Consider the following 17,899-nt stretch of genomic DNA (forward strand, 5'->3'; position numbering starts at 1 on the left):
TGTTCCACTTAATAGGTAATGCCACTCAAAAGAGGATTTGTACATCATGAACATTATAAGCATTTAAGACATGGATAATACATCTGTCACTTTAAGATATTAATAGAACGCTTTTAGGTGCCCATATAGTCACTGACCTTCATGTAGTGGCCTGGATAGTATCTTTAGAGAAACAGCCCTGCAAAATCCCTTCTTCACATTAAAGCAAGAGAAAAAAAATTTCTTTCAGATAATATAGATTTCTTTGTGGTTAGTAAAAGCACTGCACATAAATCTGAAGGAAATGTCTACATGTACCATCATTCCAGACTCCAGGTCCTTAACCTGCCATCTTATATACTTAACTGCCATCTAATAGCTGGGAGAAGGTTCTACCAGAAGCCTCTTGGCAAGAGCTGCTTGCTGCTCCATGGCCAAGAGGTAGACTCGTGCCTGGATGGAGCCCTCATCCAGCTCCCCAGCTGATGCTGTGGGGCCGTGTTCTCCCTTTATGCTGTGGGCTCTGTGCACGACGTCCGGACACAGCCACTCAGCACCTTACAGATTTCTGCATCCAAGCACCTCTAGACCTTAGGGATCTCTTTATCTCTTCTCCTTTCCTCCCCCTGTGCAAGTACACACACACACATTTGCATGAACAGGCTTTTAAAATTCCTTAAGGCAATTTCTAGTATGTGATAAGGACTGTTTTTACAGCAGAGTCCTTACAAATCAATAATCCTGTAAAGATGAAAAACAAATGGGGAATATCTGCTTTGGCAGACAACAATAAAGATGTACATGCTGTAACAATTTATTTGCAGATTCATTCCTCCAGATACCCCTTACAGTTACGGGTCAAAGTCTTCTGTGCATCTGCACTGCTGTCCGAAAAATGTCAACAACCTAAAGGGACCACCCAGTCTGTGTTACATTTGTTGCCTGCATGTATTGTAGGAAGGCACTTCTGGTGTCTTTTCAAAATAGGATTCCTATCCAAATTTCTGAGGACTTCTATCCTCACATCATGCAAATCTCTGTCCGGGGCTACTGTGGTTACTGCCATACCCCTTGCTACTGATAAATGTGAATGGTTACCAATACACACTGTGCAGGATTTCACATTTACAACATGCAGTATATTACAGTAATCATGCCCAGTATTTTTACCACTTGTTAGTTGTAAGAAATCCCACAAGGCCATTTGAGTAATGGAGTTTTGATTGTCCTTAATGCTTGCTTGGTAAGTTTGTCTAGGGATAAATTGATGGCATTTGGGGGGCAGGGGGGAGGCAATAGGGCTGTCTCAGGCTTTGTGAGACAGAAAAAAAAAAAAGGAAGGGATACAATATAGAAAGCAGCATTTTGTTCTAAGTCTTTTATTCTATTCCACTTTTTAATTACAGATTATTGCTTAAACTGAAGAATACTTTCTCTTGGAGATGCTTTGGGAAATCACTATAATTCCAATTTTGTCATTCAGCAGTAAACTAAATTTAGATTTTAAAAAGGACAAGCAAGGAGGATTACTAACTTTAAACAAAATTGCAGGATTTATGACATCAAAGTTACTGTATCTGACACTATTGAGTGAGTAGATTGCTGCTAAGTAGAGGGTAATATTTTCAAGCACAGCCTTTTACAGTTAACAAGGTGCATATTTGGACAGTTCTTCCATGCTGTGCATGATAGTGGTCCACCATTTCAAGTGTGAGGCCAGATGGTTTCTAAGTTCAGTGAAGTGCTCAGGATCCAAACATAAGGAGGGAAGGTTTTTGAGCACTGAATTTGGGCTTCCAAGGCACTTATAGTCAGATTTTTTTTTGTGTATTTATAACTCAGTGTTTTTGTAACTCAGTCATGTTGTTTTGCTCTCTTCTTAGAGTTTCTTTGTAAGGAATGCCCAAGAGTTCATATTTTCATTGACCGAATTGATCTGAAGGACATTCCAGAAGAGCAGATGTATATGAGGAGGTGGCTTCATGAGCGTTTTGAAATAAAGGATAAGTGAGTAGAAATACAGAGAACTTTCTATTTCAAGACTCTGTCTTATTGCTTTTATACTAATAAATATACCCATGATTTCTGTGTTCCAAGTGGTGCCTGCTATAGGGCTCTCTGAAAAGGGGTGATGTTGGTACTTCTGTTAATGTACTATAATACAATATAATGTGGCCTTGTGGTTAAACCTTTTGCTGAGAAGGTTGGGATTCCTCAGGTTTTGTCCTTCTTTAGATTGAAGTGTGAGTCCATGTTCCAGGCAAGACTCATTCATCTGATCAAACTCCCCATTCATCTTCTTGTAGTCAAGTCCTGTGCAGGAATGTAAGATGCCTGTGGTAGGCAAGCAAGAAAAAGCAGTGTGATTCTGCCCTTGTAATCAGTGTTAAGTTGGAGTGATAGAGGGGCAGGTCTTGATCTAATCTCTTCTGCCAATATTGTTTACAAACCTTTCATCCAGACCACGACTGAATAAAACCACAGTTAACCCCAAAATTCCTACCTTCACTGGGGAAACAAGGTGAAGTAGAAGTTTCATTTGTCCATTTTTGAATTGTGGCAGAAGTTAAGTGCCTGGCTTCCTCCAACATCTCCAGATAAGGTCACTAGTGAGTATATGCAGCAGATCCTGGAGGGCCTTGTTCTCCAGAAGGACTTTGTGTCTAAATGTAGGATTTAAGTATTCTTTGAGAGATAATGGTTTAATTTGCCAGATCTGAAGTCCTGCTTAAGGGAGGTGAATCTGTTTACTTTCTAAATCCTTGAATACTTTGAGTGAGACAGAAATTTCCCTGGTTCTTTGATATTGTTCTGCCAGTCTCACACTCCATGGAAATAAAAAATGTATTCATTTCTCCTGAGAACTTTGAATTCATGAAGTTAATATGACTATCTGTAAACATGACATTGTTACTAAAATGTCTTAGACATTTAGGATCACTACTTTTGAAAAATAGAAAGTCTGAATTTAATTTAAATAGACAAGTAGCTGATACGTAAAATAAAAGGCTGTCCAATGTCTGTCCCTTTAGTTATCTAGTGAAAGGGAACAAAACTGAATCATCCATGTGTCATTGTAAGCTCCTGTTCACTGGAACATCTTGCCTGGGACCAAATAGTCTGTCAGGCAAATTTAGAGATAGTTAAAACAAAACCTCAGAATTTCCAGACCCTTTTATTACTGTTTTTAAAAACTAGGAGGAAAAAGGTTACTACTAAGCCAGTAATGCAGCATCTTGCATGTTTAGCTTCCAATATATTCAGTGTATTGGGTGTCCTTGTTATTTATTAATTTATTTTATGAAGATACTTCCTCCTCCTTCGGTGCTCAGTGTATTGTTTTGTCATATAATATTGTACAGTGCTCTGGACTTTTTTGCTAAATGCTGAATGAAATCAATTCTTGTCAATTTTTATATTCACTGTCGCGGTTGGTCCACAAGGAAAATATGGCCTTAATGCTTCCAAGGGTTCAGGTTGAGTATTTTGACATGCATCATATTTGTAAGGTGTACTTATTGTTTGAACTTGTTACAGAGGAGCTGCTACATATTATGAAGTCATTTACTAAAAATGTTTGGTTAGAAGCAGTTACTGGATGAAAGTAAGTTTGCTTAAAATGTGTTACTGTCTGACTCTGACCATCTCCTTTTTCTCTGCTTATAGGTTACTAATAGAATTTTATGATGCAAAGGATTCTAAAAGAAGAAATAAGTTCCCTGGGAAAAGTGTTCATTCCAAACTAAGCCTCAAGAAAACTTTGCCATCTTTGCTGTTTTTAGGTGGCCTGACTGCTAGTATGCTTCTGACAGAATCAGGAAGGAAACTATATGTAAAAACATGGATATATGGAACTTTAATTGGCTGCCTGTGGGTTAGCATTAAACCATAAGCAGATGTTAGTCTCCAATCAGTGAAATGTGCAGTCTTTTCTTGCACATTACACCAAATTTTTTCCTGACTTTATAGAAAAAAAGTGTAAATAAAGCCTTATTGATCGAATATTGGAAATAATAGATTTTGTGACTTAAGCCTCTGTGTGGTTGGTCTGGGGAAAATAAATGTAGATTTTCAAATTTGCTACTGATTTTTGCTGGAATAATGACAGATAAACTGAGTCATGTGATAAATTGCTTTCCCCATGAGCTAACATCTATCTCTCTCTGCAGATTTGAAAAAGTATGAGTTATGCATAAGGGTGTCTTATGTGGACCTGTGAATGTATTTACAGAGATTAATTTAGGGTATATATTTATTCTTCTGATATTCATGTTGAATTTTTGTTACTCTTTGGTGCATTACAGCAGTTCAGTTGCATCTATCCCAGCTGTATCGCAACTAAAATCAAAATTTTCCTTTTTTTTCTTAATTTTACTCTTCAGTTTTCACTAAATACTGTGTTCTTTAAAAGGGACTGTGTAAGCTGGCAAATCATGAGATGTTACCAGAAGCAGCATAAAATGTTCCTGAGAACTACTGTTCATGGGGAAGAAGCTCTGTTTATCTAGTGCGTGACTTTTGATTATATTGCAGTATTAGGTGATTATTTTACATATGCAAAACATTAAATGGTACCGAACAAACAGCTTCTTTTGCGCACCTCACGTTTGTGCATAAGGGATGTGTGCAGTGTAAGGAAATGTGAAGTTTTTGTTTCTGGCCAGAACCCCTGTAGCCTCCCTTGTGTCTGCATTACCCCTCTCACCACGAGCATTCAGCTGAGCTCACACTCCTCCTCCATGTGTATGTGCCATAAGCAGAAGTTTCCCGTTACCTCACAATTTTCTGGAAGCAAACCTTGTTGTTTGAGAAGTGCATGGAATCACTGTAATGAGGAACCTCAGGTGTTCCTGGTAAATCTGGAGCGTGTGCCTTTCCCACTGACCTGATCTAGCCTGGTGTTCCATAGGCTAGCAGTCATCTCTGTGCTGTAGTATCCCACTAGATTTGAGTCATTCTAGGCCATGCAGACTGCACTTAGGTTGAAATTATGGGGTTGATATATATGGTTTGCACAGTAGATAATAATCAATGAAATGCATATCTTATCAGTATTTCACCTGCTTGAAAATATACTTTAAAAAGCAAAATCAACACACTCTATGAAAGTCTGAGATTCCCAAGGCTGGTATCATTGTTGGGGAAAGCCATTTCCTGATTCTAGGGAATAGTCTATATATACACCAATGGGGTAGGAAAGAAGATGTATTTTGTCTTCTTCCATTAGGGAATTGGACTCCTGTATCAAAATTAAAAAACTAGAGAATATTTTTATATCACACTTGCAAGCTTTAAATGTGCATCTTTTTCTAGCTTCAGTATGATTTGTCTTGCTTTGTTAGAGTTAAACATCTCTTAAAATTATATCTCAGTTTTTCAGATTCCACCATTGCCAGTTGATTAAAGGTTTTACTGCGTGGGGTTGTTTTTGTTTTTGTTTTCAACAGAGTATTACAGAGGAATTACAGTTCCACCTTAAAATGATTCAGTGCAACTTTCAGTTTGCAGTTCTGTGTCCTTCCATAATGGATTTTGTCACTGGAGTTATTTATATCCGTGATTGATTCAGGATATGTTGATGAACCATTTTAAAAACAATGACTGGGAACAATGTTGAAAAACAGTATTGTTATGAGGCTGTGAGACAAAAAAAAAAAAAAGCCATTTTATGTAACAGCCAAATGTGCTTACATGTAGTTCTTCCTATTCTCAGCTGACTGTTACCAGTGGGTATAATGAGAAGGCAACGTTCCTATGTTAGTGTGTTTTTTTCAGTCATGGAATGAAATTTTATTCTGACATGGCTAAATTTCTTTGTAACAGCTAAGAATAACATTTAATTATACATCAAAAATAAATGCAAAATGCTTAATTCATTTGTAGGAAAATAACTGCTATTTTGGAGAGCCTAATTACATGAAATATTGGATCTCTCTTGCTGTTTAAGTACCAGGAATATAATTGACACAGTGCAGCAAACAAACAGGATGTTTATTTTGAACCTTATTCTCTATGTTAATCTTTTTTTTTTTCCTTGCCATTAATTTATAAAGTTTTGAAACTGTAATTTGCTGACGTATTTGGCATTGGGAGTATCACATGCTATTTCTAAATATGCACTGATATTAACTTGAAATATTTCTTCATTAAAATAAGAGGAGCCAATGCTCATTCAACTTTTCTGTCCTGTCTGCTTGTTCAATTTTTTCTGCACTTTCATGTTTATAATTGGGAGCTTTAAACAAAGGCTACAAGTGTGGTTTTAAGTCCCCGATGGAAGGACTTGTGTGAGAAGCAGTCAACTGAAAGAAAACAACTTTGTCTTTTTTCCCATGCCACCAGAAATGTGTTGGGATTGATCTGTGCTTGTTCCAGTGCAACACACCACCAAGTCAGTCGAGTGGCAATAGCTTTTTGCCCTTGAGCACGTGCACCATTTGCTGCTCATTAATGATGTTCATTAGTGTGCAGGACCAGCTTCTGCCCAGGAATTGGCCTCAGTGGCAACAGGCCCTGGCCTGACAGCACTGGCAGAGGGTGGACAGACCCAGGGGCAGGGAAGAAGTATTGCAAACAAATACCTGAAGCATATCTTGGTAGCAATGCCACCAAAGTTGTAGTGATGTGTTAAATCTCAGAAGAACCTTTATGTTCAAAAACTGCCTTTGCCAGCTGTATCAGTGCCTCTGATAAGAGCTGTTTCCCTCCCACAAATACCACTCTGTTCATATACACAAGCTGTGTGTAAAACTTGCAAGACCACTAAATGCTAGTTCTACAATGAAATCCTTGTGTTTACTTTGGGGGAAGAATTCAGCTGAGCAAGCATTAACCTACGTGATGGAGAGCACAACAAGTGAAGTGACAAAACATTGCATGATACTGGAGTGAAGAAATGGCTGAGGAGGACACGAGGGCTCCACCCAGATGCAATCCTTTGCTAACTCCTCTGAAGCATTTTGCTGTAATACTTGTTTTTTCTCCTTTCAGTCAAATATAGCATACCTGTAAAACTTCCTTTAGTACTTAAAAGTTGGCCCCTGATTGTTTTGGCATTTTAGCTTGCAGAGAATGTTTATACTTACTTCAAGGGGGAGAGAGGTAATTATTTTGTGTTTGGATAATGAAGAGGACCATGAGAAGGTTTGGGATTTTTGGCTTAGTGTTAAAAGTGGAAAAAGATACTTTTCCCATACCCACCTCCAAATAAAAAAAAAACATTTAATGACAGAAATTTCAAATATTCAATAGAAAACCAGCTAACAGGTTCAAGATCTTGGCACCTGCTTTATAAATGCTTTTCCATTCTAAATATGGGAACCAGGGTTTGGTCCTAACCTGCAATTCTAGGTCACTTTTTAGCACAGTGGCTCTGGTGGCTGGGCTTGGAGCAAACACAGTGGGGTTTCTCTTGTCATTTTCATGCCTGTCTCATCAGTTTGGAGCTCTGTGGTCCCAGTGAAGTGTGCTGCCCAATTTGCTGGGCATAAGACAAAAGAAGAAATTGTTACTTTAGTTTATATAATAGCAAAAGTCACACAAGCAAAACACAGCATATTCTGAGAAGGCAAAGGAACAATAATCTGAAGCAAATATTAGAAATATCAGCTCTAGTCAGGCATGACCACATCTGAGTGATTCCAGGGAAAATTTGTTTCCTGTGTGGGGACCAGTTTCCCTGTTAGCATGGTGAATATTTCTCCCACCTGTCCAGTTTCAGTCCCAGATCTGCAGCCTTACTCTGGGCTGACTGCAGTCCCTTTTTTCTAATGAATCCTTCAATACTTTTCAGACTGATGCAAATCTTGTGTTTCCTTCATTCTTCTAGAACTGAAGGATTCCCCTATTTGTTTTCAGCCTGATAAACTGCTGATTGACCACTGCCACCCACGTCCTTGTAATATGTTCTCCTTTAGAGGACTGGCATGTGGTGGGCAGAGGCCAGTGGAAAGGCAGGGGTCTGTTGCTGTTGGGCTGGAAGGAGGTGTTGCTGTTGAAAGAGGGCGTGTTGAGCTCTGAGCCGCTTGGGCTAGTGGAACATGTCCCTGCCCGTGACAGGTGGCTTGGGACTAGATGGTCTTTAAGGTCCCTTCCAACCAAACTACTCTGTCAAGTCTATACCGGACATCTGAGATGGATCTCCCTCCCTCCTGCCTGTGCCAGAGCCTGCTCCTTCACTGACTGGCACTTGGCATGGCTTTGAGTAAAGGCAAAGGCCAGGCAATGCCCTGAAAAACAGTGACTTGTTCCTGGGTCATATTTGTGATGTGAAAGCTCCATTAGTTAGGCTTGTACAAACTATTCCATAGCCTTTTATCTTCGGTGGGAACTCTGTTTTCGAAGGACATTTTGATGTCTTTGTTTGTATTCCCTGTGTGACTAATTCAAACCAGAGCCATTTCAACCTGTTTGCCTGACAGGCCCAGAGAATCTAGAGAGGATGCAGATGTTCAGGGGCAGAAGTTGCTGCCAGTTTTCTGTCTGTGCAGTGACAGAGCTGCTGATCAGAACTGTTGGGCTCCCCACAAAACCTCTGCAGAAAATAGGCCCCTCAAATCCCAGTCCCACCATCACAGCCCGTAGAGGCCTCACCATGGGCTGCCAGTACAACCAGTTTCAGAGTGGTAGGTCCTAAAACCCACTTGGCTTGTTGGCAAAGTATCCAGGATGTGGTGTTCTCCCTGTAGGGTGGGCTGGGCTTCATTGGTGCTTTGAAGCATGGATGAGCAACGAGTTGCAGAGTTATGCCTACTTTAGGGCATCAAAGCCCAGTCACTGGGATGAGAAATAGGAGATACAGCCTCAACAACTCCTGGCCTGAGAAAGACCAGAGATATTTTACTTTTCCCACAATTCCACACCCTCAAGGAGTTCCCAGTGCTGCTTTTCACCTGGCTAGGTTGGAAAAGATTTGAAGATTTATAGCACCAGCATGACTGCCTGATGCCAAAGGCATTGGCTGGGTACATGGATGTCTGCACTCAGCTTTAGTCCTAGGACATTTCTGAACTGCCCTAGGAACAAGGTGGAGCCAGAGATGGCCCATGTCTCACACCAGTCTGCAGGCAGAGGTTACAGAGAAAGGAACAGGAGAAGGGTTCCACCCTAAAGTGCCATATTTTTGAAGTGCCTTTCCATGTTAGGAATAAGTCCAGCACACCATGGGCACCAGCAGATCTTGTCACCACTACACTTGTTGGGTCCCACACTCCACACCAAGACCCTCCTTCCCTGTCTTCTTTAGGGGCACTCACAAAGGCTGAAATTGTCAAAGCAGTTTTGAATTTCTGGATATAACCAGACCCTGGCTTTATTCAGCTCGGCAACTATTTCATCCAGTTGGGATCAGAAAACAGAATTTAATTTCCAGTTGGCCAAGATGGGAGAGTTGACACTGTAATGATCCCAAAAAGTATCGAATGCTGTACAACATCATTAAGCACAAATAGAACATGCAGATTTCTCAAGGCTGAAACCTGAACTGGAGGTATTAAGTTAAATTGCTTTTCATGCTGTATGCATTACAGTCACCGCTTAAGGCTGTCACGGTTTAGCAGGCATTTGCATCTCCTACAGTGTCCTATTGCACTTTTAGCAGAAAAACTATAGGTCCAGAAAATGGCATTGCCTTTAAGCTAGTTTGCACCCAAGTCTTTTAAACTCTTTCATGATAAACAGGCTATAAAAATTTTACCTTAATCTGTATAATCTATGAGTATTTTTTGGCTTCTATAAACTAAGAAGTCTTCACTTTTTGTCTCACGAGGTATAAAAAAAGTTGGTTTGACATCAGGATGCTTTAATAAATTCCTGTTTATCACAAAGGATTGCATTAGTATGGTCACATACTGAGAGATGTTAAAAAGACTTTAAAAGCACACACTGTTTTTATAGCCAGGGGAGATAAATCAAAATGCAGAAATGCTTCTTTCGGGAATGCCACACTTGTAGCAGGACTTGGTTGTAGTCATAGGTGAATAACCTTGTCCACACAGTGTTTAAAGACAAAGAAATAGAAGTTCTCTGGAAGATGGAGAAATGGTGATTTTATTGTCCAGAAAAGGAAAGGTATTCCAAAGAGCTGACAAATAATTCTGCATAACCCATAGTAGTTCTGTTGGCACAGGATATGGTATTGTTTTCTAAGTTAAAACAGTAATGAGAGATTGTGCGTACGTATCCTGATACTTTCAATTGTATTCCTGACAAAATCACAAGAGATTCAAGAAGTCTTAGTGCTTAGAACACATCCCCTTTTGCACTGCAGGGTTGGAAATGCCAAGCGGCTGCTGTCGCTAGCTCATCCTGTGTTTCCCTTTGGAATGCTGGCCGCTGCTTTCAGAGCCTGTTTAAAACTAACAATCCTTCTTGGCAGCACAAACACATATGAAAGCAGAGGTGTGAACTGGGACGTGTCCCATCACCAAGGATGGGGCACTGCAATAAAGCCTGGGCAGCCCATCAGTTGGCCCTGCAGAAGCCAGGAATGGGAGCTCAGGCCAGCACGGAGCTGCAGCCACAGTGAGACAAGCACGTGCCCGTTTGAAGAGCGAGTCCCAGCACAAGGGTGGGCATGGCAGCACCGCAGGCCTTACTGCACGTGCCACACCAGGCTCAGCTGAAGTAAACAGAGACTTCATTTTCCTTTTTTAATAGTAGAACAAATTTGAAGTTTAAGAAAAAAAAAAGTCCTTTCCAAATTATATGACATCCTGGAAAGGAAGGAGTACTCCTGAACCCTCCAAGTTTGGAGTAATTTTGGGATCAAATGATGCTGCAGAATAATTGAATAAAGGTCTGTCAGGCTGCAGTTCTCATCCCTCTCTTATTTCTCAGCTCAGGTCAAATCTTGCCACATGCAGTTATAAGCTTCCCTTATTCCTTAGGTGCCTGACCTAAATTAAGCCTAGTTTGCAGAAGAATTTAGGATTTGCAGCTGCTGGAGAAGGCAACACATAATGAACATGCACACATCACTATACCTGGTACAATATACTTCTTGGATTGAATAATCAGGAAATACTTCTAGACTCTGGTTTTCTGTTTGTAATATGATGTCAGGGCTGTTCCTTGCATTTTAAAGGTGTTCAACAAATGCTTTATTTTGTGAAGTTTTGGCACTTTTTTTATAATATTCATCATGACAGTATCAGAAAGAAATGCATGATTCTGTCTTCATAGCCAGGTTTATTTACCAAGGAGTCAGTAATGGATGGGAAGACCACCTGAGTGAGCTCAAGTGTTCTTAAATGAGCTCAGAATAACATGCAAAGAGGCCAAAATGAAATCCTTCACATCCTTTACCCACACACCACTTTCCAGTTGCCTCCATGCTTTGCTGTGCTTTAGTCTCCTCTCCATCCCCTGATTCCCACCTCAGTGTTCACAGACTTCAGGTTCCTCCAGTTCTCTGCTAGAATTCCCTTTGTCTGTTCCAAGTCTACTTTTCCAAATTATCTCCTCTTGCATGTCTTACCTCCACTGAATGTAGTTCAACTGAAGTCCTTCATGTAGACTGGAAACAAGCAGTTAAAAAATAAAAACAACCTGAAAATCTGTACTTTCAAGGATCTGGATTTAAAGCTGCTTTGGCCTGAAGCAGTTAGGAATTGCAAGTTTAGGGAAGTCCCACTCCAAGTCCTGGAGCATGTCCCATGCTCATGAACTCACTAGAGAACAAAGCCTGCAATCTCTGGCTGGCCTCTGGCAAGCACATGTGAACTGCAGCTGGCTTGGTTTTTATCCAAGGCACTATGAATTGGCCAAATTTTCACTGAGAGTATAAAAAGTCCATCTCAACATCAAGGTTAAATTTTGTCCAGTTCCAAGTCCCTCTTCCAGTAAGAAAAAAAGCACCACTGCTTTTCAAGGATTTCCAGAGTACTGGGAGGGGAAAGTGACTTTTTGCTTAGCTTCAATCTGGCCATGATTAGGCTAAGAAAAAAAGGTGCTCTCAGAAATATGAGCTATTTTGGCTGAAACTTTGAAAAAACCCAGCCTTCAACACACACCTGGCAAGCAAAGTGTGGCTAAATATTTGCTAATTGGGCAAAAGTAAGAAATAATAAATATATATATAAATGATAAATAATCCCAGAATTGAAAAGGCAAGATGCATTGGGCAGTCCAAAATTTGGATTGCACTATCAGCCATCCATGTAGCTTGCATCTTTCCCTCCCTCAGCCTCAAACTCTGAGAAAATTTGGATTCAAGGATCGATGTGGGATTGGTTGTGGTTTGGATCAGTCTTTGTTTTTAACTTGATGTCTTCAGTGAATCCATTTTATGGCTGCACATATCTCAGATTTGCTTTCCATGTAATGAAGTTTGGCTACTTGAGCCAAACCCAGTAATATGCCTAGGAAGATTGGCTATAAAAATGAGGTTACAAGGGTTTAACTAAACCAAAGGGCTGAAGCAGAGAGTAGCTAAGTCATGTGCAGAATATCTGAGTGTTTTGTTTCCTCATGTAAGCAAATACTGTGTTTTATTCACTGGGTATCAGTTTCTAACACTGTTCCTGAGTGTACCTTTATCATCTAGCACTGATGAGTCTCCAGTGCTTGGAATCAGTCCTGCCACCCAGGTGGGGTCAGTGTTGCTGTAACCAAACTGGCTGATATTACTAACTTCTGCCTCGAAGAATTTTGACAATTTGATTATGAAGTGCATTAGAAACATGAGACTTAAGGCTGAAGGAAAGAATGCAGGCTTTAATTGAAAAGAGAAGCGATTCCTGTCATGAAGAGCACCCGACAGCACACAGCTCTTCAGTCATACAGTATGCCAGTACTACATGTTAGCAATAGCCACATGCCTTGGATGTTCAGGCTCATGGGGTTCATTCTGGGGAGTTTCAGTATCCTCCTTAGCCCTACAGACACACTGGCCTGCCAGTGCAGCTGGAGTTTGCATCCTCATGCTGTGCGAGCTGGTTGTGAGAAGCAGAGCTGTAAGACCCTAGCACTCTGCCAAGCCTCATATCCTTCTCTGTTCTGGATCCAAGAGTTCCTCTTACACCACCTGCCACCTCAGTGACTCTGTTGAGTTTGCACAGGAAGAGAGCCAAGGAGCAGCTTCAGACAAACAGCAGAGATCTCGGTGAAGAGGCAAGTATGAGCCAAGGGGCTTGTCCAGTGTTTGTTAAGATGTAATTTGTTCACAACATTAGCAGCTCAGCCAGCATCTTGGATTAAACCCCAGAATTTGGGCCCAGCTGACACATGCAGTGTGGATGCTGTCTTACACATTGGCTGACACGAGCCTCCCCTTGCTCATATCCACTCCAAGGCACTCGGCCACCACAGTCCTGTGAGGCTTTGTCCTCTGTGTATTTTGCCTTTTTTACTTCTGCTGTCATCACTCACCAAACTGGAGAACTGGGGTACCAACTACTTTTTTCCCTGAAAATGACCTCAAATGAACTCAAACTCACCTGTCCTCTCAGCAAGCCACAGTCACAGTGGGTGACACTCCATCCCTGCAAGCTCAGTCTCAGTTGGAGGCAGGAGCCTGGGGCTGAATGCCCCATCTTATCCTACTTCCCATCCCCAGTGCCCCCACAGTGACATGGGCTAGCTCAGCCTTTTGAAACATTTCACACCTAATTCCTATCCCGGGAGAAGCTCTTACATTGAGCTACACAGGAAGACCAGAGAGCTATGACAGCTTGTAAGCCAGGGTGCTAGAGCTGTCAGGGGGCAGGGATTATCCAGCAGCGCGCCCATGCTGATGCCACGCACACTCCGGGACTGTGCCCACACTGCGAGCACACCGGCACACAGGGAATGCAGGGTGCTGGGGCATGAGGACTGGCAGCTTTTCCTTTCCCTTATCTAGTGTTTTCCCACATTAAGCTGCAAACACACAAGGGACACGTTGGTTTTCACGGCAGCGAAGAAGTCAATCCCAGAATTTTCTGTGTGGTTTATAATGAAGCATCAAACCTGAGGTGCCCTGCATGCACAGCTTTTGTGACACAGCGGCTACTCTAAGGTAGCCAATGCATATCGAGAAGGCACTTTCTGTAGGACAGATGTTCCCTCGGGAGCCCTGTGCCAGAGCGCTGGGGAGCCCGGGCTGTGACGGACCCTTCCCTCCTGCCCTTGGCAGAAAATCCTGCTGTGCCCAAACGAGCCCCGGGAAGGGAAGGGAAGGGAAGGGAAGGGAAGGGAAGGGAAGGGAAGGGAAGGGAAGGGAAGGGAAGGGAAGGGAAGGGAAGGGAAGGGAAGGGAAGGGAAGGGAAGGGAAGGGAAGGGAAGGGAAGGGAAGGGAAGGGAAGGGAAGGGAAGGGAAGGGAAGGGAAGGGAAGGGAAGGGAAGGGAAGGGAAGGGAAGGGAAGGGAAGGGAAGGGAAGGGAAGGGAAGGGAAGGGAAGGGAAGGGAAGGGAAGGGAAGGGAAGGGAAGGGAAGGGAAGGGAAGGGAAGGGAAGGGAAGGGAAGGGAAGGGAAGGGAAGGGAAGGGAAGGGAAGGGAAGGGAAGGGAAGGGAAGGGAAGGGAAGGGAAGGGAAGGGAAGGGAAGGGAAGGGAAGGGAAGGGAAGGGAAGGGAAGGGAAGGGAAGGGAAGGGAAGGGAAGGGAAGGGAAGGGAAGGGAAGGGAAGGGAAGGGAAGGGAAGGGGGCGCTCGACGGCAGCTCCAGCCCAGCGCTTGCCTCTTCCGCCATCTCGTGGCCAACCAGCAGATCCCAGCGCCGGGCCGTTCTCACCATCGACAGCGAAGGGAAGGGGCAGGGAGCTGATCCTCGGATTTTAGAGTCAGTGCTGCCCCCCTGACCCCCACACAGAGCGGGGCCGGGAGCTCACTGAGCAGGGCGCACCAAGAGCCAGGGAAAGCAGCAGCGGATTCATTCCCAGCGGGTTCATTCCCAGGGGATGCGCCCAGCCCAGGACAGATCATTCCCAGGTGATGTGCAATATGTGCCCAAACCAGGACAAGCCCGAAAAGCTCTGCCTGACAGACCTGAGCTCATTGCACTCAGCAGGCCCCCCGAACCTCAGTTGGAAACTTGCCTTCCAAAGAGCCCTCAGTCCTGAGGGGTGCTCTGAGAGGATGATGCTTCTCCTCCCATGCTGGCATAAATACTGTTTGCAGGGAGGAATAAAAGATCTGCCTGCTCCTTTTTCTGTGGGATGGTCAAATAAATGAAACCAGTGACAGTAGCAAGACAGATTCACAGCAGAAACCAAGAAAATCAGTTTAGAAAACAGAATTTCATGGCAGGGCAGAAGAGGAATGCCAAAATGATGGAGAAGATTTATGATTTCCTACTGAAAATATGTGAAGCGGTTCTGAGCTTCAGTTTAGCTGCTTTTAGTAACCAGTGACAGTAACAAGCCTTAATGCCCCATGCTTTATGTAGGAAACTCCATAAATGCACCATGGCCTAATTTCTACATATGAGGTTCTCTCTGGTCTGCAATGAATCAGAAGTGGCCTCAGGTGTGTGGTGTGTGGTCAGCGAGCTGCAGTCTGAGCCAGATCAAAGGGGGCTGAGGACTAAGGCAGGCAAACCCAGCGGTGCTCACTGAGCAGCCTCAGGAAACACGGGGTGGGTCACAGGTGGCGTCCCCATGCAGAGCCTCTTGAGCTGGGCCTCAGGTTCCATGCACTGACTAACCAGGACATTCTGAGTTGGAAAGGATCCACAAAAATCATCAAGTCCAACACTTAAGAGGATGGCCCACACAGGAACAGAACCCACAACCTTGTCATTATTAGCACCAAATATTAGCACCAAATTGGCTCTGACCAAATGAGCCAATCTCACAGAACAAAATACTTCCCCCCCATGCCCCATATCTCCTACTTTGCTGCAAAAACCAAAGAGAAGAGAGATCCCTGTGCTTTAGCTTCACCTCCTCCAGAAAAAAGACTTTCTCATCTCATTTTTGAGGGATCCCTAGTGTGGACTGTTTTGTCTTTGGATCCCATGCCAAGCCCTCTACATTCCTTTAGTCAATTCTTGGCTGTCCCAGCTAGAAAAAGGGTTTGATTTAAATCTGTGGGTGGTGATCAGCAGGTCCCCAAGCTATAGCTGTGCAGACAAAGCATTTGGCATCACACTTGTCTCAGATAACTTGAGATATCCATGATATACACAGAGCAGATCTGGACTGCCTTATAGGAGACAGAGGAGTCCAGACCCTTTTACTTCTCTATACTATCACTTGGGAAGCAAATGCATGTCAGTGTTTCCTTCATCTGAACAATTTTAGACATCAATTCCAGGACCAGATGAAACAGAGCCTGGCCTGAATCATTATATTGATTATATGTCTGCAGGCTGTAAGGGCAGCCCAGCCTGACTCATTATATTGACTGTGTGTCTGTGGAACGCCCAGCCCCAGCAGCTCAGGCACAGAACCCGTGGTGCAGGTGGGCTGCCTTGAGCCAGGTGGGTGCTGGGCCCTGTCCCTCTGCCTCCATCAGCACCTGCAGCCCAGGGGGAAGGGCTGCAGCCAGTGCAGGCAGTGCAGCCACCCCTGGGCAGAGGGGTCACCCCCTCCCACCCTCTGCCCCTGGCCTGGGGCACGGAGGGTGGCGTGGGGTGCCAGCCTCCCAGGGATTGTTAAAAACTGAGCTGCCAAAGCAAGGTGTGTGTGGTTTGGCTTGTGTGTCTTGAGATCCTCTCATGGAGGATCCCACCCCCCTCCTTTTGAGGATGGGCTCGGGAGGAATCTGCCGTCTTGTCAGGTCTGCTTTCTCTGCCCCCTTGTTTTCTTGATATCCAGCTGATATGGAGCTACTTGTTTTGTCCTGTGGAGACCAACAGAAGCCGAGTTATATTTAGCAATGTTCCCATACAAAAGATCAGTCTTTTTAGGCAATGTTGGTTGTACTGCATCTAGTGAACTACATGGCTAAGTGCCATACTCTGATCCAGAAATTTCTATTGCTCAAGCAAACAGGAAGTCCAGAAAATGCAATTATGTGCCTACTTTTAGAAGGAAAAATCTAAGCCATGGGCAGATCTACTTCTAACTTACTTCAGAAACTTCTAAAATGCATTTCAAGGTAGTCAGTGGTGCACTTAGAGGATGATAAGAAACAAACCTTGAAGCTTAACACCATTATTCACACTGAAAGCATGGCACAATGAGACAGCTGGGGCTGTGGGCTCTGCACAGGGCTCAGCTGTGACACATCCCCATTGGGTTCAGAGTAAATTACTCCTATCTGGTTTTCAACAAACTTGAATTATAGTCACTGGACTGTTACAAGCTTTATTTCTCCTCTCAGGCAAGATCTCTTGCTCTGTGGAGCTAATGATCTCCTAAGCATTCCTGTTGTTTAACTCTCCGTGCAGAATGATGCATGATTAAAGCAGGGCTGTATTTTATTACATTATAATAGTGTTTCTCAAACTCCTGTAATGAAATACCTGCAGCAGAGCCAGAATGTCCAAGGCATCCTGGTGTGTGCTCAAAAACATGCCATGTGCAGCTGTCTGTGCAGCCCACAGTCAATGAGAGCCAAGGAACAGAAAAAGGAGGAATTGGTCTTGTCCCACATCAGAGGACTGGGCTCTATGAGAGCAGAGCTTTGCAGAGCTCCTTGGGGCCTGTCTTCTTGAGTGAACTGTGGAAGGACAGACAAACCAGCATCACCTCTCTCTAAACTGGCCATCATTCTAACTTTTGTCCTTGCCAACATACTCACTGCAACCTACAGCTTCCCTCGCCTCCACAATGTACCCCTCATGGTCAAGATCAAGCACATGCTTTTACTGCTCACAGAGAACATAACTCACATTGCCAAGAGCTTGGGTTATATTTAGTTGTTATTAAAAGCTAGGGGAATCAAATAAAAGACTATTGGCTCTGAGAAGCTCTGCTCTGCAGGCAGTCAGATGAGATGACCTTGAGAGCTCTCCCATTTCTGGTTGCTGCAGTAATCACTGCTGCTGGGAAAATGAGCCT

At 43.3% G+C, this 17,899-nt stretch overlaps 1 protein-coding gene across 1 annotated transcript in view; it reads left to right on the forward strand.

The window, feature by feature from the left end:
* Nucleotides 1-6,159, forward strand: part of AGPAT5 (1-acylglycerol-3-phosphate O-acyltransferase 5) — a 53,694-nt gene extending 47,535 nt beyond the window's left edge. The window contains exons 7-8 of the mRNA XM_059467591.1: nucleotides 1,863-1,986; nucleotides 3,646-6,159. Coding sequence (XP_059323574.1) covers nucleotides 1,863-1,986; nucleotides 3,646-3,871 — 350 coding nt within the window. The 3' untranslated portion in view covers nucleotides 3,872-6,159. The remainder of the gene's footprint in view (nucleotides 1-1,862; nucleotides 1,987-3,645) is intronic.
* The last annotated feature ends 11,740 nt before the right edge of the window (nucleotides 6,160-17,899 follow it).

The sequence above is a fragment of the Ammospiza nelsoni genome, chromosome 3 (genome assembly GCF_027579445.1).
Source record: "Ammospiza nelsoni isolate bAmmNel1 chromosome 3, bAmmNel1.pri, whole genome shotgun sequence".
Classification (NCBI taxonomy): domain Eukaryota; kingdom Metazoa; phylum Chordata; class Aves; order Passeriformes; family Passerellidae; genus Ammospiza; species Ammospiza nelsoni.